Below are 21,637 nucleotides of genomic sequence, written 5' to 3'. Positions count from 1 at the left end.
GCCCTAAAAACTAAGTATCATAAATGGAATAGTTATTTCTTCTGTTAGTGACCACGGTTTAAGCGGGTTAAAGGCCTTCGAAGTGTCCTTGATCAGAAATGAACACACTTCTTGTTCAGACTTCCACGGCGTGTGTTCATTTCTGATAATGCAGACTTCGAAGGCCATTATTCTTTATTCAAGCCATTCATTCAACTCTTGTTGACAAACTTCACATTAAATGGATTCAGTGTGTCGTGGATTGTATGTGTTATGTATCACACGCTTGTATGATAACCCTGACCCTGAATGCAGAGCTTTCTCCTTTCCTCAAGCAAAATCCCCATCCAGTATTTTCAACCTTTTATTAAGAGTAACATCAGAGTACTAAATGTACAGAAGACAAATCCAATGAGAATCGCATTTACAGTGCTTGCAAATACAGAGCTTAGTACTACAAATCAAAGTCACCTGAAAGTCTGAATGTTTACCAGAAACTACCAAAAGAAAAATGGGGTTCAGACGACTGAAAATGAAATTCTACAACAGGAAGGCGTCACAGCGGCGGGCTGGAGCTGCTCTCCGGTGGACGTGAGATTATAGATTATAGATCTTATACAAAAGTTAACAGAGGTACTCATTGATATATTAAACACAATTATAAAAGGTTAAAGAGTCACAAAGTACAAACTCTTCAGTTTTATGGCAACAACACAACTTTAGGTTGTTTATGGTCAGAATGGTTTGTGATTGACGGTGGACATCTCTACCCTGAACAACATGAAACATCTAAACCCGATCACCTCTGACCTCTGGAGTGTGTTGGGGGTCTTCTGCGTGTGCTGCTGTCTAAGCATATGTGGATGGAGGCGTTTCTGATCGCCACAGGAGTGGTCTGTTCCGTGTCCGACAGCGTGGAGAAGCACCGACACTTAAGAAGTGGAAATGGTGGAGCGGTACCGAGCCGCGTTGCCCCCCCCCCCCGTAAGCGCACAGTGTGTGATCCTGCTGGACTCATGAGGGAAAAGAAAAGGAAGGTAAGCGATGAAATGGGTTCAGAAAGATTGATGGTCTCCTGGACAAAGCGGACGGCCGCACGCTTTAATTAAACCACGTCATGAGCCGCTCCGCCTCTCCTCAGGCCGGCAGGAAGTGGGGATCAGATTTTGGAAATATTCAATCACCGTCGACCGAGAACACGGACGTACGTCTGACACGCAAACAGCAGTCACGGCTCGCAGAAACGCCGGACATCCTTCATGTTGGCAGCCGGAGCCTCCCTGACGGATAACTGCTTGGTGCTGAAAGGAGAGTGGCGTTTTGCGGGTCAACAAAGAGGCACAAACGGGAAAGCCCCGCCCTCTGCAGCTTCCTCAGTCCAGTATTACCACCTTTTCATTGGTTGCCGTTCAGCAGGAAAGCACATTCATGCTTTCAGAGGTGTGGGGTCGTTTCCTCAGCTTCATCAGCGTTTTAGGGCCGACATCCTCGGCTGTTCTCGCCTCGCGGCCGTGGTCTCCTGAACGTAAGGCTTCTTCCCGCCTGCAGCTGCTCGCCAACATAAACCAGACCCAAACATCTGAGCTAACGTTCACATCTAGGGATCAGGGTGAGGAGAGTCTGCAGAGGTTTTCTCTTTAGCAAAGAAACAAAAAGGACAAAGATGCTGTCATGCAGATTGTCAAAAATTCTCAGCAGCAAAGTGGAACAGAGAAAGGTGAGAGGTGATTCATTTTCCAGAAGCTCCATGGTGACCGAAGCAGAACCGAAGCCGAGGCTTCAGAAGGTCTCCCTGCAGGTGGGACCGGGGTGAGGGTCCTGACACGCCCGGAAACAGGACTTTGCTCCATCTCAGTCCAGACCGACGCACTTATTCTGTGTTTTCTTGGAGGCCATGTCAGTGTTCAGCACTAACCTCAGAGGACGGAGGTTTGATTCCAGTCAGTGCGGAGCTTCACGTTCACACGGACGCCACGCCTCCAGATCGACCTCAGCTCCTCTCCTGGATCTGCCGCTGCACTTCCTGTTCTGGATTCTGTTAAAACCCCCACCCCCTTTGAAAGAAGCCAATAAGGGCTTATTTTCCAGCGGACCGGGACAAAAGCAGAACCCCGAACCCGATCCCAACAGCCCCCCCTTCTTTAATCCACTACTGCGTTCACTGGAGTTTGATTCGCTTGGCTGAAGTTATAATACAAGTCCTGCTGGAAAGTGGCACATTTCCAAAGAAAATACCGCAGAGACACATGTAAACAAGGACACTGTCCCCAACCGGGCCAGAACCAGAACCTTTTCCAAACAGAAAGAGGTCAGCAAAAACAGAACAAACCTGTGCACAAAGACAAGCAAATATATAGAAAATACATGTACACCTGTGTAATATACAGCAGCGGCCACGACGCTCTGGACGCTCTCCATCAAAAAAACGTTAAGGATGTGACCCGCCCACGCCAGGCTGGGGCGGGCCGCTCATGGCGGGGTGATGGGGGCCAAAACAGCAGATTTGCACCACAGTGTTTTTTATACGCTCACACAGACTGGTCCACCGAGGGGGGGGGGGGCGCTTTGCCTGGACTTCCAGTCTGCCACCCAGTAAAACTGCTTGGACTCAAACCTGTGACCCAGCAGAAGCGCAGGGCCAGCGAAGGTCAGCCTGACGGTCAGAACCAACCAGAGGCTCCCACACAACCAGCCAGGGGCGGGACTTGATTTGACGGACAGGTGAGAATGCAGAGAGATTTTTCTGAATGCCCGGTACAAAGCTCTGGGGGGAGGGGGGGAGTCATGGATCTATTTTGACAGACTGTGAAGTAGCCCCGCCCCTCAGCGTTTGGGCAGAAAACCCCTGCGGTACTGGAAACAGTCAGCCAGGATTCTAGACCTCGACTGGACCTGAACTGAACTAGAACTACTTTGTTCTGGACCTGGACTGGACCTACTCCAGCCTTGGACTGGACCTGGTCTACCTTGATCTGGACCTGGACTGGACCTGGTCTACCTTGATCTGGACCTACTCTCATGATGTTTCATTTCCTAGAATTTGGCTTTAGAATCTCCCACTTGAAGGTTTTATCTGAACTCTGGCCCACGCTCACCTGAGACCACAGGAAAGTCCCAGCATGCTTTGCACAGTTACCTGTGTTGCAGCAGCGTGAAAGCGGTTAATGCTGCTGCAGCATCTTCCAGGTGTTTGGACGGTAAACTGAGGGGGAACACAGTCCGCTCAGAGCGAGATGATGTGGTGCCCAGCGGTTTTAGCGGAGGGCTGGGCCGACATAATCATCTGTATACAAAAATAAATATAATAACTATATTTCTCAAGATTTCAAATGTGGCCGATATAAATAATTGTCTAAGTCAACTTTCTAATAAAGCCTTTACCGCTCCACAACACACGGACAGAATAATGATTCATATAAATATCTTTTAGACTCTTTTGAAACACATTTCTTAAAATGATTTCACATATTTTCAAACACATTTCTCGCCTTTTGAACTTTCACATTTCTTTAAAAAACATATAAAAACACCACGGCGTAGCAGGAGTCGATGTGGCGTTCCCACATCCCTCCCAGCGCAGTCCTTCCGTGTCCGACTCTCTTCATGGCGTGGCACATATTGGCATTATTGGCACATTGTTCAGGAAACAGTTCATCTTCCAGCCAAAGCAGCTCTGCAGGCTCCTGTCTTCTCCCCGGACGTCCGTGACGACCACAGTCTGCCTCCTTCTCCTCTATCTTTACATGACCTAAATCTACATGACTGCAGGATCCTGGAGAGACGGAGCGGCAGCGCTGGAGCTGCTTTAACTCTAATCTCTAGAAAAATAAAAATCTTCAGCATCCTCCAAGAAGTGCACACACTATTTTACAAAAAGAGTCGCTTTGTGGGTTTCTTGTTTCCCAGGAGATCCTGTGGAGACACAAAAAAGGAGAACTTGAAAAATTGATCATTTATTTGGAGTTTGACTTAAAGAATCTTTAAGAACAGAAAGCTCAGTTTTATGTCATGTATATGTTCTGGCTTTGCCTCTGGTTGATGACATGCTAATGAAAATGCTGAAGTTCTGTGGCGACGTTCAGTTTACTCAACCCCCCCTCAGTGGCATTGACCTCCAGCTTCCTTCCTGTCGTGGCTGTCAGCTGTTAACCACGCCCACAGATGGATTGGCTTTCGTTGTGAAGTTTACCATGAACTAAACGAGTTGTCTCAGTGACCAGCGTCCCCCTGGAGTCACGGACAAGCCCCCAGTTTGCTTGTGGGGTGGCCGTTCGTGAGATGAATGCTTGTGATCCACGTGCAGGTCTGACGTGCTGCGATGTCACCAGGCGGTGCCGTGACATGACAGCCGCCCCGGTTTCTCCAGACAAACAGAACCTGCAGCAGACAGAACAGACCCGGTCCTGACTGACAGCTGGCAGGACTGAGGTTTGATTGGCTCAAAAGAAAGAAAGAATCCCCAAAAACTTCCATCCACGCTTCTTGCAGATCGTTTCTTGGTAGGAGTAAATGGAGGGGGCTGTAGCTTTTACATCCATCAATTATGCACCCCCCCCCCCCCCCTCCATGATGGTTCCTGTCCTGGTTTCAGTCTGGGTTGTGGATCCTCCAGATGTGCTTCCATGCCGTCTTCTTGTCTGTGTGGTTCGTCTGCACTTTGTCCTTTGTTTAGATTCTGAGTAAATTGGGGGGGTGGGTCTGCATTCCATACCTGGAAGGTCAGTGCACTGGAGCTGGGGCAAAAGAGGAGACCCCTTTTTGACGTGGTGTTCAGACAGTGGTGTGAGAAGTGATGAAGGCATGAACCAGCATGGAAGCAGGTTCTCCTCTTCATCGCAGAAACACTGGAGACAGGAACCAGATCTTCGAGGGTCTGCAGACGGTCCGCAGCCGGTCTGCAGACGGTCCGAAGATGGTCCGCAGACGGTCTGCAGATGGTCCGAAGACGGTCCGCAGCCGGTCCGCAGACGGTCTGCAGCCGGTCTGCAGACGGTCCGCAGATGGTCCGCAGACGGTCCGCAGCCGGTCCGCAGACGGTCTGCAGACGGTCCGATGACGGTCCGCAGCCGGTCTGCAGACGGTCCGCAGACGGTCCGAAGATGGTCCGCAGACGGTCTGCAGATGGTCCGAAGACGGTCTGCAGCCGGTCTGCAGATGATCTGCAGACGGTCCGCAGACAGTCTGCAGCCGGTCTGCAGATGGTCTTCAGACGGTCCAGGCTCAGGGCCGGTCGCTGCTTCACGTTTTCCAGAGGAGATCGGGAAAAAACATTTAGCCAAAAAGATGCTGATTCAGGGGGTGGGGGGGCATGAAAACTGAGCTAATGTACATCCAGACTCATTTACCTGCAGGCAATGCCTTCCATGGATATCTGGGTCAGTGGCAAACATGACGCCCCCCCCCCCCCCGCACCAGCCTCTCACTGCCAGTGGGGGCCACAGCATGTGTTTATCAGTCAAACTCACCGCCGTCTGCATGTATTAAACACACGCTTCTTCTTTTTTCTTAACTTTTTTTTAACTTAACTTAAAATAGTTGAAGGCCTTTTGTGTTGGACAGATTCTACTTTTACGACGGGGGGGGTGAATCTTCTGACAGCCAGGGGTATATTTGTATAAAAAGCTTTTTTTTTATTTTTTATTTATTCATTGCATTTTATACTTTAAATATATGTTGTATTTTTTTTGCAACACTGCACGGTGGCGCAGTGGTTAGCGCTCTTGCCTCACAGCAAGAAGGCCCCCGGTTCAAGTCCCGGCTGGGGGACATGAAAAACTACATCAATGGGGGACCTTTCTGTGTGGAGTTTGCATGTTCTCCCCGTGCATGCGTGGGTTTTTCTCCGGGATCTCCGGCTTCCTCCCGCCGTCCAAAAACATGCTACATAGGTTGATTGGAAACTCTAAATTGTCCATAGGTGTGAGAGCGAATGTGTGTGTGATTGAGGATATCCCACCCTGTGACAGACTGGCGACCATTCCAGGGTATCCCTTGCCAACGCCCAAGTGGCCGGGATAGGCTCCGGCAACCCCGTGACCCCGAAAGGGAATAAACGGTTAAGAAGAAGATGAATTTTTTTTACAGAGGGAAGAGAGAGAGGTAAAGTGTAGTAAAAGGGGGGGGGGGCGTTGAAGAAAAAAGAAAGAGGGGGGGGTAAGTAGGGGGATACGAGTGCAAAGCTGCAAATTTGAGTAGTTTATGATTTTAAGCTTCACGACATTTCTGCTAGATCTGCTGGACAGAAATGTTCCATCCAAGGATGAAATTCTGACACTGATTGGAGGTAAGATCGGGTCCTAAAAAATCCAGCCCGACCAGACCCAGGCCCGCGGGCATTAGAGCCCAACCCGGCCAGAACCCGACCAATTAACTTGATTTGCAGGCCGGAGCCCGAAGCAAACCCGAAATTTCAATTTACTGTGTCCCATAGTATTTTTGACAGAAAGAAACGCCAGATTTAAGGTTAAAATAATCTACATATTTTTATGATTATGATAAATGCATTTGCACAATGAAATAACGCTGGAACACAGAATAAGAGGCCAGACAAAGAGTGAAAGAGCGATCTTGATGCGCACTCGCTCAATGCGGTGAAATACTGCAGCCGCGGCGGTGCGTGTTTGCCTTTTCAGTTCCCCTGTCTTAAGTTTTTCCTTGACTTCCTGCTGCTCCATATCGGTGATACCTAAACAAAATAGATGCAGACTTGAGGAGGGAAGATTACATTCACGACACGTGCACAGAGCTGCGGGTGGCCGGCGCCCCCCTCTTTCTGCCAGTTGCTGGACCACAGTGTCTGTCAATCAACGGTGGGCTGGTGACTGGTGGGATAAAGGGGGCGGGGTCTACGCGTGTGTGTGTGTTCGCTGAACGTTCTCCCTCTGAGTAAGAAGCTGGCTGTGCCTTTCGGTTCGTGCGGTAACCGTTCTAACATGCAGGATCAATAAAGAGCTGTTTGACAACCGCCCGCCTAAGGAGCTTCTTTGCAGCCATTACAATATATTTATTAAAAAAGTCAGCCAGAGAGAGAAGCCCGGCCCGACCCGACCCGAACATAATGATTGTCATTTAGTGGTTCTGACTCGGGCTGGGGCTTAAGATCTTACCTCTAACACTGATAGCTTTTCTACCTGAACACGGGTCGTACCGGAACACATCTGTCCATCACCACACTGGGGGTTGGGGGGGTGCTGTGCTCATTATGGGGACCAGGTCCTCCCCAGTCCGATCATCCAGACCAGGAGGGGGGAGGAGCTCCGGATCCTGGAGCCCCCCCTGCTAAAGGACCACATGCTTCTTAAAGCGTCATAGTTACAGTTCTGCTTCAGCTCCAGTGTTTACATTCTCTGGAACATCCGATCTTCTCGACCGATTCCGTGAAGAACGTAATTGTGCTGTGGAGAAAAGCAGCTTTGCTCTGAAATGCTTCACAGCAGAATGCTGACACAGTCAGCTTCTGATGCAGAGAAATGCGCTCCATCTACTTTAATTCAAAGGGTTGAAGAGTTACGGTACTTTAAGGGTGAGTAATTCAGGCGTCCTCTCCCCTATTAAAGGGTAAACATGAGAAAGCCATCATGAAAGATAACGATGCCTTTTTGGAGTAGAAAATTCTCTGACAGTCTCGTCTCTAAACCTGTTTTTTCTCTCTAAAGACGAACGGCGCTGCTCTGACTTCTGTGGAGGAGGAGAAGAAGCGTAATCATGCCACAAATAATAAACATGTGCCAAGTTCCCTCTGTTCCCAAACTGGGGCAGCAGCGCCGTGGGAGTTGAGGTGGCAAAGTCTCCGAGCAGAGTGGAACAGAACTCACCCCAGTAGATGTCTTTCATTCCAACAGAACATCATCAAGGCCTCCAGGTCATCAACAAGAGATCTCGAACCATTTCTCCGACACAAAGGCCACAGGAATCAGTTGCCTTTCGGTGGGAGAGGGCCTGTTGGGTGAAAAAGACGAACAAAACAACCTTTATGGAGTCAAGCTTTGCAGGAAGACAAAAGGCCTTTTCTAACCTTTGACCCCTGAGTTTATTTCCACCAACAAAAACAAATTCTCCTATGTTTTTGCTCTCTTGTCGAGGCTAAACGTGTGTATTTTTGGAACGGCAAAGGTTTGATGCACACACAACGGGGAGTCATCCGCCAAAAACAGACAACCAGGCTGTGGTTCAGCGGCTGGAACGGGGGGGGGGGGGGGGGGGGGGGGGGGCATAGAGGGCTCAAACTAAAAGAACTGAGCTGATGACAAAAACGCAGCGTTTGGTTTTAGCGTGTGCCAGATGAACCGTGAAAACCGTGGATTCAGAGGAAGGTCATTGACTGACTGACCAACATCACTGTCAGCACGGAGCTCTCATTGATCTGAGCACACAGGGGTTCAAACCTCACAGACTGCCCCCATCCTGGACCATTGGTCCCATTTTATAAGTAGTTATGAGTAACAAAGAACATTTATTTATCGGCTCAGTTCCTTTTGGGGTCACGGGTTGCTGGACACGAAACGGAGCAACGGTGAACAAAAGGCGCTCAGCGGTTCTGAAACTAACTGCAGAACAGCACCAACAGGAAATGACTTCACTTCCTGTAGGTTGAAATACTTTAGGAAACTGAGAATGAGATGCATCTTTAAGTCGTTTCCAGCTAACTCTGACGTCAAGGATGACTTCCAGAAATGAACTGCTGTCTCAGTTTCATGAGCATGAACAGAATCTGAAAAACGCTTTAGAAGGTTGTAAAAAGTCAATAAAACAAAGATCACATGACTTTCCCTCTGCTTCATCCAGATTACTGCTCCGCCCCGCCCTCCATCTGAACCACAAACGTCTTTTTACCACGAAAACTGGGAGAAGAGGATGACTGGACTGAATCAGCTGCTGAGTCTCTGACAGCCAGTAAATGTTCATGTGTCCTTAAACCACTCTGTCCATAATCCTCTGAATGAGGGGGGGGCTGAGCTCGCGACCTTCATGTCACCTGAAGGACACTGGAGGAGCTGTTCTGAGGACATCCAGCTGAGGTGTGGACATGCCGCAGTCCTCTGACCCCACCCCCGGGACACCACCCAAAGCTGAATGGAAATCAGGTTTGTTGTTGGAACAGCTGCTGTTTTCTACGTTCATCCTTTGTTTTATCGCTTCTTCTTTCCTTTCAGTCTCAGTTTCCATTCAGACTGTTTTCACCGTTCTGGAGCTGAAATACTCAGAACCTCTTTCCCTCCATGGGAAGAGCCCCGCCCCCATTTTAAATTAGACTTATTAGTGACTGAAATATTTCACACTAGTTGGTTTTAAGGCATAAGTATGCGTGTGTGAACACTATCTGTTTTGTGTACATGTCGACATGTGGACATTTTTGCAGCTAGCAGGTGTGTTTATAACATTTGAGTGTGTGTGTGGACAGGCCCCGCCCTTTTTGTACTACATTTGAACCTTACCGTAATGATTAACAACCAGTAAACCTGTCTGCTTTATGCTGCTTCATGGTCTTACCCCCCTTCCCCTCCTATTATCACCCTCCTACCCCCCCCCCCCCCCTCTCTAGCGTCCCTCTCTCTTCTTCCCCTCTTTCCTTTTCCGTCCGGTCCAACACCAAAGATTTTCAAACATGATTGAAATTAATAAAGTTTGGCCTCAATTACAAAAGGGGTTTATTCAGACATACCTTGGGTTTGTCAGAAGATTAATAACCCCTCTTGTTAAAATAAAATATGTCCAACCCAAGAGGCCCTCAGCTCTCATCTGTCTGCCCAGCTGTTGGACAGGACAAGTTAAAAAAAAATAATAATAAAAATAATTAGACTTATTAGTAAAATTCTGCATGGAAACTGTAAAATGAGACAAAAGCAAAAATCAAAACAGCAGCAGTTACAAAGAGCCATGACTTATCATTGGGCAACAGTTTTTTCTATGTCAAGTTTCCAATGTGTACTTTTTAATTGAAAATCTACGCTGATCCCGATCCTGAGTACAAGTACTTGGGAGTAACCATTGACAACAGACTGAGCTGGAAGAGCAACAGCACTGCTGTGTATAAGAAGGCCAGCAGCAGCCTCCATTTCCTGAGGAGGCTGAGGTCCTTCAACGTGTGCAGCAAGATGCTTGAAATATTCTACCAGACTGTTGTGTTCAGCACTCTGTTCTTCTCAGTGGTCTGCTGGGGGGGCAGCATATCTGCTCAGGACAGTAATAGACTGAACAAACTGATCCGAAGAGCTGGCTCCGTAATCGGTTGTAAAATGGACACATTTGAATCTGTGATGTAGAGGAGGAGTTTAAATAAGCTGGTATCCATCATGGATAATCCTGAGCATCCTCTCCATCCTGTACTGGATGGTCAGCGGAGCTCCTTCTCCAACAGGCTAAGGCAGCTTCACTGTCACACAAACCGCTTCAGGAGATCTTTCATACCTCACTCCATTGGACTCTAGAACTCGTCATCCATGTGCAATAGATAAAGTCATTTATGGTCCGTCTGTTATTCTCTCCTGGTGTGGCACGCAATACAACTGTTCTAATTCACTGATGTCCCTTTCTGATTGATTGTTCTGGTTCTCTGTCGTCTATTGTGTGTAAGTTTGTACCTTGAGCCTAACGCCGACGCTGCAACAACCCAATTTCCCAAGCTGGGATCAATAAAGTATCTTTATCTTATCTTATCTTATCTTATCTTATCTTATCTTATCTTATCTTATCTTATCTTATCTTATCTTATTTGATCCCATCCAGATCTTTTTCCATTTTGATGGTTAGAATCCATTTCCTTACAGATCTTTCCGATAATCCAAACCACCGTCACTTTAAAATAACAGCCAATATCAAGGACCAGCAGATTACGTCCAATGGGGATTTTTGTAACCAAGGAAGTAAAAAAGCCGACAGACAGCAGGAGTGAACTGATTTCTGTTACTAAGATCCAAACAGATCGATCTGTCTGAGGCAGAATCGAATCAAGTCAACCTGAACCATCATAAAACCGTTTCACAATGAAAGTAATTGATTATAACTAATATTAGAAAATACCATCTGGATTGTGACTGTAGGTTTATTCTAGTCAAACAACTCATGCAGTAAGATATTTATTTCCACATTCTTTTAGTTTGGCATAAGCTCCGTTCAATACATAAGACAAGATCTCCATAACCTTTAATAAAATACCCCCCACAGGAGGAAGCTGGGGAGGCGGGTGGGGCGACGAACGCAGCGCTTGCAGTAAAGGAAGAGAATGAACAACTGCACACCTGGACTTGAATAGGACGCTGAACTGGTGAGTTGATTAACTGAACCGCCTTAGGGGAGTGGCCAAAGTAAACGCACTGCTAGAGTTATCCGCCTGAAAAGCTCCCAAAGTCGCTCACTTCACTCTAATGTAAAACCGACCAATCACAGCAACAACACACGTGTGATGTCATGAACACGGATCAGTCCATCATTCCAGTCCAATGTGTGGACAGACTGTGAATAAAGTCATGTGACCATCCAGGGTCTAGAATGTTCTAAGAATGTTCCCTTTGGATTCTTTGGATGTGGAAAAACAACAGTGGTGAACTTTAGGAAACTAACATGTGAATGGATTTGACATTCATTCTAGTTTACTTGTTGGTTTGGACACAGATTTCATTTAACTTGATGATCTGGAAGAAATCCAAGAATCTGGAAAACTGTTCAGTAGCAGGAATTTCTGTCTGAGTCTCACTGCTGGAAGTTTGGGTTGAAGTTTTTCCTTTTATTATTTATCTATGTTTATGTTTAATGTCTAGTTGACCATTTATTTTTAAACACATTTATTTATTTATTTAGCAAACAAAATAATTTAAAACAATTTCATATTGTATACATGTATATACACATATATTCATACAGTCTATTTGTGTATATCCATATTTCCATATAAATGTTTTAGGTAGTTTCTCCGTACATTTCTGCCTCCCGGAGCTGCTGCAGCCTCTTCAAACCTTCTTAATTAGTTTCTACACCTCAGAAACAGCGAAACCACAACATTGATGTGGATTCATTTACCAATAACAGCTGGGTTTATTCTGAAGTTTTACGTACGTTTCTTACTCCTTAACAACAATCCGGTTACTGATTGACATCAGTGACTCCCCCTGCCCCCCAATGCTGCTGGAGTCCTGATAAACCTGTTGGAGGTTTGGATCTGATCACCTCTGGCAGCTCTGAGCCTCAGAGGGCTGCTGCTGGCACTACAAGCTGCCGGCGCTCTGACATCTCACTGCCCCCCCCCCATGTCTGTTTCTGGAAGCGGCCCCCCAGATCCCACCGGAAATCTGCTGAGGCTGCAGAAATGTGGAGGGAGGAGATGAAACACAGGATAAAAGAAAACGGCCTTCAATCCCTCGACATCACTGACTTTGGTGAATCTGGAGGAACGTTTCTGTGGTTTTCCGTCTCCTCGCACTGATAAATGTGACACAGAACCATGACAGTTCTGCTGGAACCATGCTGGATGGGCTCTGCATTCATGACCACGGCCGCCGCGGAGATGCCGCCCCCTCCCTCCGCCCGCGTACCTGTTCCCGTTGTAGGCAGTCTTGTAGACGGGCGTCTGCTGGATCATCTCGTCCGTGTAGATGGGCACGGCCGTCCGGACGCACTCGTGCGAGCACTGCAGGCTGTCGTTGTAGGCAGTGAAGATGTCCACCTTGCTGGGCACCCGGGCCGGGGTGAAGTCCGTCAGGTTCTGGCAGCTTTCCTCTTGCTGGTGGATCTTCCGCTGATGGCTATTGTGGCGCCCGTTTGCAGACTGCGAACAGCTGCACAGACACGCACCAAAGACATGAAGCAAACATAAAATCATACCTCGTCTTTTTGCCAAAAGCTGCAGAGTGAGAGACTGAGGCAAAAACGAAACATAAAGGAATCTTTCCTACCAGTTTTTAAGGACAAGTGTAGTTATCAAGGCTGCAATGACCATGATAAGAGACACAGTGATGGTGATTATCTGATGAACTGCCAAACCTGCAGGAGGAGACAAGAAAAGCAAGAAGGACATCTGCTTTGCTGCAACAAAACATTTGATTCAAGACTTTAGCAAATCACTTAAGTCCAGTTTAGGTATTTTATAACAAAGATGGAACTTATATCAAAAAGAGGTTCATTCTTTTCCCCTTTCCCCGTTCCTTGTCTCAAATGATTGAAAGGACTCTAATCTGTTCTCCAAAAAGGTAATCTGAGTACTTCAAACAGGGAGATCATTTCATCAGTCGGATCTCTGAACATCACCTGTGTGGATGCCACAGAAAGACATATGAAGTCTTTACCGGTGTAACCGGTGTACCGGTTTACACGCAAAGTGAATAAAACTTGATTGAACGGCAGCTTCCACACAGAGATGCAGGACGCTTTCCCATGTGGTCATGCTGCAGGTCCAGCAAACCATAAAGCTTGGGTTCAAACCGGGTTTAAGAAGGGTTAAAGCTCCTCCAACTTTGCCTCCGGTGTCTTTCTCAGGGTTTTAAAACCTTCCTTGAGATACTTTATCCTAGACAAAAACCACAATGCTCACCACCAACCAACACTAGAACAAACTCTGTCTTCTGCGTAAAGACTCCACAACCATTTTCATCAAAGCGTCTTGAGTAAGAATCAAATAAACACAAAGACCAGAGCCTTTCATATTCCTACCTAAACCCAGTTCTGTTTGGATGATGATCTGGTGATGCTAAATGTTTTCAGACCAACAAAGTCAAAGTCAAATTGATCAATTTCCCGCAGCCCACCAGCGCACCGCGACACTTTGGTTGAAAAGCACTGATAACCCACAGAACACACCTTCTTCCTCCCCTTCCTCCTCATCTCCTTCTTCCACAAACAGTTGTCTAGTTTTCACCAGAACCTTACGGGCCATCAGCACCGGGTGTTGTTGAACCAGCTACAACCGACCTGGGCTGAAGGTTCTGTTTGTGATTTACGTGATTAGTTTGGCTTTCGGGTCAGGTTGGACGTCCTTCCTGACACAAACCTCTGCATCTAGCTGAAAGCACTGATGGTGCTTCCTCGTGGCGGAGTAGAAAAGCAGGTAGAAAAGAAGAAAACAGATGTGCCAACAGGAAAAAGGCTCTATTGACATTTGCTTGATCTGAAAGAAAAGCCACAGTGTGGCTTTATGGTTAGTTCAGGACTGTTCCAAAGCTAAAACAAACTATGTTCTTGAAAAAATGAACTCTATTTGTCAACGGCTCAACTTTTTGGTTTGGTTCTCTGAAAAATCTCGAAATAGAAAGACAGAGAAAGAAATCCATCAATTACATTTTCACTATTACAGAGAGAACTGATGCAAAACTGAATGATGAAGCTCAGGATGAGAAGGACATCAGGTAACATGCTGCAGGACAAGAACTAAATAAAAATAAAAGCTGTCATGATGCAAACGGCCATCTGGGCCTTTTTCATCCCACCTTCCCATCACTCAGCTGACTAGATGCTGATCCCAGCCAATTTATCTCTTTGATGCACTCAAATGGAAGTGCTGCTGGATCACTTTGGAAAACAATGCCGCCTTTCCTCTGCCTCGCTCTGCGCAGTCAGCCACCTCTGGATAATAAACTTGGGTTGGCTCTGCCATCCGAGAGGCGAGCCGGGTCAGGCAAGAATTAATGATCTCTTCAGCTCGCTGTGGGAAACCTTCACCTCCCAGAGCAATAAAAGACTCCTGTCGTGTCAAAGGGACATGAACTGAACCAGCAAGTCATCAGCATTTCCCACATATCCTCCCTGAGTCTGCATCTCGCACATTTGTGTGTCTGCGCACATCTCTACGTGTCTGCGCACATCTTTGTGTTTCTGCGCACATCTGTGTGTCTGCGCATATCTCTGTGTGTCTGCGCACATCTGTGTGTCTGCGCACATCTTTGTGTGTCTGCGCATATCTCGGTGTGTCTGCGCACATCTCTGTATGTCTGCGCATATCGTTGTGTGTCTGCGCACATCTCTGTGTGTCTGCGCACATCTGTGTGTCTGCGCACATCTTTGTGTGTCTGCGCACATCTCTGTGTCGGAATTTCTATGCCTAAGCACATCTCTGTGTGTCTGCGCACATCTCTGTGTGTCTGCGCACACCTTTGTGTCTGCACACATCTTTGTGTGTCTGCGCACATGTCTGTGTGTCTGCACACATCTCTGTATGTCTGCGCACATCTGTGTGTCTGCGCATATCTCGGTGTGTCTGCGCACATCTCTGTATGTCTGCGCATATCGTTGTGTGTCTGCGCACATCTCTGTGTGTCTGCGCACATCTGTGTGTCTGCGCACATCTTTGTGTGTCTGCGCACATCTCTGTGTCGGAATTTCTATGCCTAAGCACATCTCTGTGTGTCTGCGCACATCTCTGTGTGTCTGCGCACACCTTTGTGTCTGCACACATCTTTGTGTGTCTGCGCACATGTCTGTGTGTCTGCGCATATATGTGTGTCTGCGCACATCTTTGTGTGTCTGCGCACATCTCTGTATGTCTGCGCCCATTGTGCTGTTATTTATTGCCTTATTTAACTCATTATTTATGACGTGTACTTTTACTTCCACTTTGTTTTATTAAAATTTTATTCTTACTCATTGCTACTTTGTTTGTCGTACTTCTCCAACTGCTATATTTCTTGTTTTAGGCTGCTGTGACAACCGAATTTCCCCCGGGGGATCATTAAAGTCCTATTTTTTATTATCTTATCTTTGTGTGTCTGCGCACATCTTTGTGTGTATGCGCACATTTCTTAGTGTCTGCGCACATCTGTGTGTCTGCGCACATCTCGGTGTGTCTGCGCACAATCTTTGTGTGTCTGCGCACATCTTTGTGTGTCTGCGCACATCTCTTAGTGTCTGCATACATCTCTTAGTGTATGCGCACATCTCTGTGTGTCTCACACATATCTGTGTGTCTGCGCACATCTCTGTATGTCTTCACACATCGTTGTGTGTCTGCGCACATCTTTGTGTGTCTGCGCACATCTCTGTATGTCTGCACACATCTTTGTGTGTCTGTGCACATCTTTGAGTGTTTGCGCACATCTCTGTGTGTCTGCGCACATCTCTGTATGTCTGAGCACAATCTTTGTGTGTCTGCGCACATCACTTAGTGTCTGCACACATCTCTTAGTGTATGCGCACATCTCTGTGTGTCTCACACATGTCTGTGTGTCTGCACACATCTTTGTGTGTCTGCGCACATCTTTGAGTGTCTGCGCACATCTCTGTGTGTCTGCGCACATCTCTGTATGTCTGAGCACAATCTTTGTGTGTCTGCGCACATCACTTAGTGTCTGCACACATCTCTTAGTGTCTGCGCACATCTTTGTGTGTCTGCGCACATCTCTTAGTGTCTGCATACATGTCTTAGTGTATGCGCACATCTCTGTGTGTCTCACACATGTCTGTGTGTCTGCGCACATCTCTGTATGTCTTCACACAATGTTGTGTGTCTGCGCACATCTCTTAGTGTCTGCATACATGTCTTAGTGTATGCGCACATCTCTGTGTGTCTCACACATGTCTGTGTGTCTGCGCACATCTCTGTATGTCTTCACACATCGTTGTGGGTCTGCGCACGTCTGTGTGTCTGCACACATCTTTGTGTGTCTGCGCACATGTCTGTGTGTCTGCGCACATCTCTGTGTGTCTGCGCACATGTCTGTGTGTCTCACACATGTCTGTGTGTCTGCGCACATCTCTGTATGTCTGCGCACATCTCTGTGTGTCTGCGCACATGTCTGTGTGTCTGCGCACATCTCTGTATGTCTTCACACATCGTTGTGTGTCTGCGCACATGTCTGTGTGTCTGCACACATCTTTGTGTGTCTGCGCACATGTCTGTGTGTCTGCGCACATCTCTGTGTGTCTGAGCACATGTCTGTGTGTCTCACACATGTCTGTGTGTCTGCGCACATCTCTGTATGTCTGCGCACATCTCTGTGTGTCTGCGCACATCTCTGTATGTCTGCACATATCGTTGTGTTTCTGCGCACATCTTTGTGTGTCTGCGCAAATCTCTCTATGTCTGCGCACAATCTTTTTGTGTCTGCGCACATCTTTGTGTGTCTGCGCACATCTCTGTGTGTCTGCTCACATCTCGTATGGTTAGTTTTCTTGGTGCTGGCATATTCATGAAGAAAGAGTAAAGACTCAGTGGAAGTTGAATATGATCATGTGATCAGAAGTTCATTTAGAAAGGTCCTGCTGTGAGTGAGGGAGTGTTGTTATGTGTGGGTCACACAGGATCACCGATGATTCATGGAAGATGACACACGTTGGGCACATATGTTTAGAGCCCCATTCTGCAAGTTTATGTTGGAATTCTATGACAGACTAAGAATGCTGGAACAAAGGCAGGACAAACCATTTCCTCATCAACATGCATGTTTTTCTGTGCATGTGAGGACTGTCAGTAATGCAGCAGCATCCCTCGTCCTGTGGAAACAGCTATGTGGAGATAATGGATTGAACACCTACTCATAGCTCACTTAAGAGCGGCAGAAAAATGTGAGAGCTCCACATTTGTAACAGAGCCTCTTCACTCCCACTGAGGACATTTGCACAGCCCCACTCAATATGTGCCGATAAACAGTATGACCCCCCCACCACAAGACTGCCTCTCTCACGACAGCACCTGAGCGGGACGCCCTGGGAGAACACTTCCATCGAAGGTTACCTGCTGATGGCATGGAATTGCCAATTGCTATTGGTGTCAAAGTGTCAATCTGGGCTGATTTCCACTGAGAAACCAGCAATTTAGGAGAGTTATTGCAGGAGAGGGGGGGGGGGGGGGTCTGGATGCTCTCCCCCCACTGTCAAAGGCATGACTGAATAATTCTGTGTGGCAAATGCTGAAGTGAGCAGAGAGGAGCTTTTAGGGTTTATCACTTCTAAAGGCGAACGCGCTCATCGGTTATGGTCGAGCGGCGGGGGGGGGGGGGGGGGGGGGGGGGCTCATCTTACAAAGCACAAATGGAAAAGGGGGGGTTGTTCAACAGCAAGTGCAGAGCAGCTTCAGAAGGCCGCCTGAACGGGTCTTCACCGGGACCGCAGAAGTTTCTGCAGGCTGTTTGGGACCCGGCAGAGCGCGGCGAGGAAAAACAAGGACATCTGGAGCTGTGCTTCACCCCCCCACCGTAGGACTGAACGCCGTTCAGCCGGGCGCTCTTCGTCTCCGAGGAAGAAACGGCAGAAGGACGAGAAGAAGGAGGACCTGCTGATCTGCTGCCGGTTGAGCGGCGCCAACCTGTCATTGTGTTAACGGCTTTATTCACAGTCAGTACACACGGCCCAGGCAGCCTCACTGCATCGCCATGGTAACTGTTGGGGAGGGTAGTTTCTGTCTTTTCTGCCCCCCCCCCCCCCCCCCGCTTTTCACAGTAATGTGTCATAAAGTCAAACGTGCATTTCTGCTGCTCCTCCACATGTGACGCCTGACCAACACGCGTGTGTCTCGGAACATGTGCGGATGTTCCAGCCTCCACCCCCCCTGACAGAACAGCCCCCACCAGCTATCAGCTGCGACCTGCTGAATGATTTCATCTCCATAATGAAGCTGACACCTCCATCTGTGTGTGTGGAGCGGGGGGGGGGGGGGGGGTATACGAGCAGCACAAACACCAGGAACAAACCTGGAGCATCTGGAGCCCCCCCCCATCCCCACCACCTGTAAGAGCAGCGGAGCAACAACGGGGCAACAGGCGGTACCTGCGCCGAGGAGACACCCCCCCCACCAAGACCAGCAGCTTTGGACCGCATGGCGTCTCGTGACCGACGGCGGGGACTGTGGCTCCGCCTCCGGCAGCGCATCATCAAACCAACAGCAGCCCACGAAAAGGACGGCTCCAACGGTACCGGTCCAATGGAACAGAACCGCTCAATCAGAACCACTCAAACAGAACAGAACCGCTCAATCAGAACCACTCAAACAGAACAGAACCGCTCAAACTGAACCGCTCCAACAGAACAGAACTGTTCAAACAGAACCGCTCAATCAGAACCACTCAAACAGAACAGAACCGTTCAAACTGAACTGCTCAATCAGAACCACTCAAACAGAACAGAACCGTTCAAACAGAACTGCTCAATCAGAACCACTCAAACAGAACAGAACCGCTCAATCAGAACCACTCAAACAGAACAGAACCGCTCAATCAGAACCACTCAAACAGAATAGAACCATTCAAACAGAACCACTCAAACAGAACAGAACCGCTCAATCAGAACCGCTCCAACAGAACAGAACTGTTCAAACAGAACCGCTCAAACAGAACAGAACCGCTCAATCAGAACCACTCAAACAGAACAGAACCGCTCAATCAGAACCACTCAAACAGAACAGAACCGTTCAAACTGAACTGCTCAATCAGAACCACTCAAACAGAACAGAACCGTTCAAACAGAACTGCTCAATCAGAACCACTCAAACAGAACAGAACCGCTCAAACTGAACTGCTCAATCAGAACCGCTCCAACAGAACAGAACTGTTCAAACAGAACCGCTCAAACAGAACAGAACCGCTCAATCAGAACCACTCAAACAGAACAGAACCGCTCAATCAGAACCACTCAAACAGAACAGAACCGTTCAAACTGAACTGCTCAATCAGAACCACTCAAAAAGAACAGAACCGTTCAAACAGAACTGCTCAATCAGAACCACTCAAACAGAACAGAACCGCTCAAACTGAACTGCTCAATCAGAACCGCTCCAACAGAACAGAACTGTTCAAACAGAACGGCTCAAACAGAACAGAACCGCTCAATCAGAACCACTCAAACAGAACAGAACCGCTCAATCAGAACCACTCAAACAGAACAGAACCGTTCAAACAGAACCACTCAAACAGAACAGAACCGCTCAATCAGAACCGCTCCAACAGAACAGAACTGTTCAAACAGAACCGCTCAAACAGAACAGAACCGCTCAATCAGAACCACTCAAACAGAACAGAACCGCTCAATCAGAACAACTCAAACAGAACAGAACCGCTCAATCAGAACCACTCAAACAGAACAGAACCGTTCAAACAGAACTGCTCAATCAGAACCACTCAAACAGAACAGAACCGCTCAAACTGAACTGCTCAATCAGAACCGCTCCAACAGAACAGAACTGTTCAAACAGAACCGCTCAAACAGAACAGAACCGCTCAATCAGAACCACTCAAACAGAACAGAACCGCTCAATCAGAACCACTCAAACAGAACAGAACCGTTCAAACTGAACTGCTCAATCAGAACCACTCAAAAAGAACAGAACCGTTCAAACAGAACTGCTCAATCAGAACCACTCAAACAGAACAGAACCGCTCAAACTGAACTGCTCAATCAGAACCGCTCCAACAGAACAGAACTGTTCAAACAGAACGGCTCAAACAGAACAGAACCGCTCAATCAGAACCACTCAAACAGAACAGAACCGCTCAATCAGAACCACTCAAACAGAACAGAACCGTTCAAACTGAACTGCTCAATCAGAACCACTCAAACAGAATAGAACCATTCAAACAGAACCACTCAAACAGAACAGAACCGCTCAATCAGAACAACTCAAACAGAACAGAACCGCTCAATCAGAACCACTCAAACAGAACAGAACCGTTCAAACAGAACTGCTCAATCAGAACCACTCAAACAGAACAGAACCGCTCAAACTGAACCGCTCAATCAGAACCGCTCCAACAGAACAGAACTGTTCAAACAGAACCGCTCAAACAGAACAGAACCGCTCAATCAGAACCACTCAAACAGAACAGAACCGCTCAATCAGAACCACTCAAACAGAACAGAACCGTTCAAACTGAACTGCTCAATCAGAACCACTCAAACAGAATAGAACCATTCAAACAGAACCACTGAAACAGAACAGAACCGCTCAAACAGAACCTAGATATAAGTTCTACAAACTCCCTCCTACAGTAACACAATTCATGGACCTTTAGAACCCAAAGGTCACTTCAGAACTTTACAAACTGGTATTGAATGTCTTTAATATGACCAAAACTTAGACAAGATTCTCCACAGAACTCACTACAGTGGACAACGGTTCTGTACAATGGGTCTCTGTTGGTCTGCTACATGCACGGCCTGTGGTTCTGTTCACCTGTCCAAACATTCTGGTGTTCTGTGAGGATTAATCAATATGGTGTCAATATTAGGTCCCAAACTCTAGGTGACCTAAATGACACAAACCAACAAGGTTCTCACCGCTTTATGTATCGCAAAGAAAACTATCCTGAACTGGAAATCCAAAAACAGTCTTAGCATCAATCAGCACAGAAACCTCATGTCAGATCAATTCTAGTTCATTTCTATAGCCCACTGTCACAACAACAGTCGTCTCAATGGGCTTCTTAACGGTAATTGGATAAGAAAAATGAAATCCTAAAGAACAGGATGTCAGAGAATTCAAACGGGAATGGCTGCACTCACCTAAACGGACTGAGCCTGTTCCGGATGGTCGGGCTGGGGAGGATCTGGTCCCCCTAATGAGCTCATGGTACACCCCGGCAGCGTGCATGTACCTCTGCCCCCACGTGCTCACTGTCACCCTGCTCCCTGTCTGCTTCCTCCCCCCTCCTAACCCCCAGTGTAGTGATGGACAGATGTGTTCCGGTACGACCCGTGTTCATGTAGAAAAGCTATCAGTGTCAGAATTTCATCCTTGGATGGAACATTT

At 47.5% G+C, this 21,637-nt stretch overlaps 1 protein-coding gene across 2 annotated transcripts in view; it reads right to left on the bottom strand.

Annotated features, from left to right (window-relative positions):
- Positions 1 to 330: 330 nt before the first annotated feature.
- The window catches only part of ajap1 (adherens junctions associated protein 1), a 44,566-nt gene continuing 23,259 nt past the window's right edge, over positions 331 to 21,637 (bottom strand). For both annotated transcript variants that reach the window (XM_023956269.1, XM_023956268.1), the window contains exons 3-6: positions 12,867 to 12,954; positions 12,507 to 12,749; positions 7,794 to 7,917; positions 331 to 3,891 (exon numbers count right to left, since the gene is read on the bottom strand). In XM_023956269.1, the coding sequence (XP_023812037.1) occupies positions 7,845 to 7,917; positions 12,507 to 12,749; positions 12,867 to 12,954 (404 nt within the window). In that variant the 3' untranslated portion in view covers positions 331 to 3,891; positions 7,794 to 7,844. The remainder of the gene's footprint in view (positions 3,892 to 7,793; positions 7,918 to 12,506; positions 12,750 to 12,866; positions 12,955 to 21,637) is intronic.

The sequence above is a fragment of the Oryzias latipes genome, chromosome 7 (assembly GCF_002234675.1).
Source record: "Oryzias latipes chromosome 7, ASM223467v1".
Taxonomy (NCBI): Eukaryota; Metazoa; Chordata; class Actinopteri; order Beloniformes; family Adrianichthyidae; genus Oryzias; species Oryzias latipes.
This window is presented reverse-complemented; position numbering and strand designations above follow the sequence as displayed.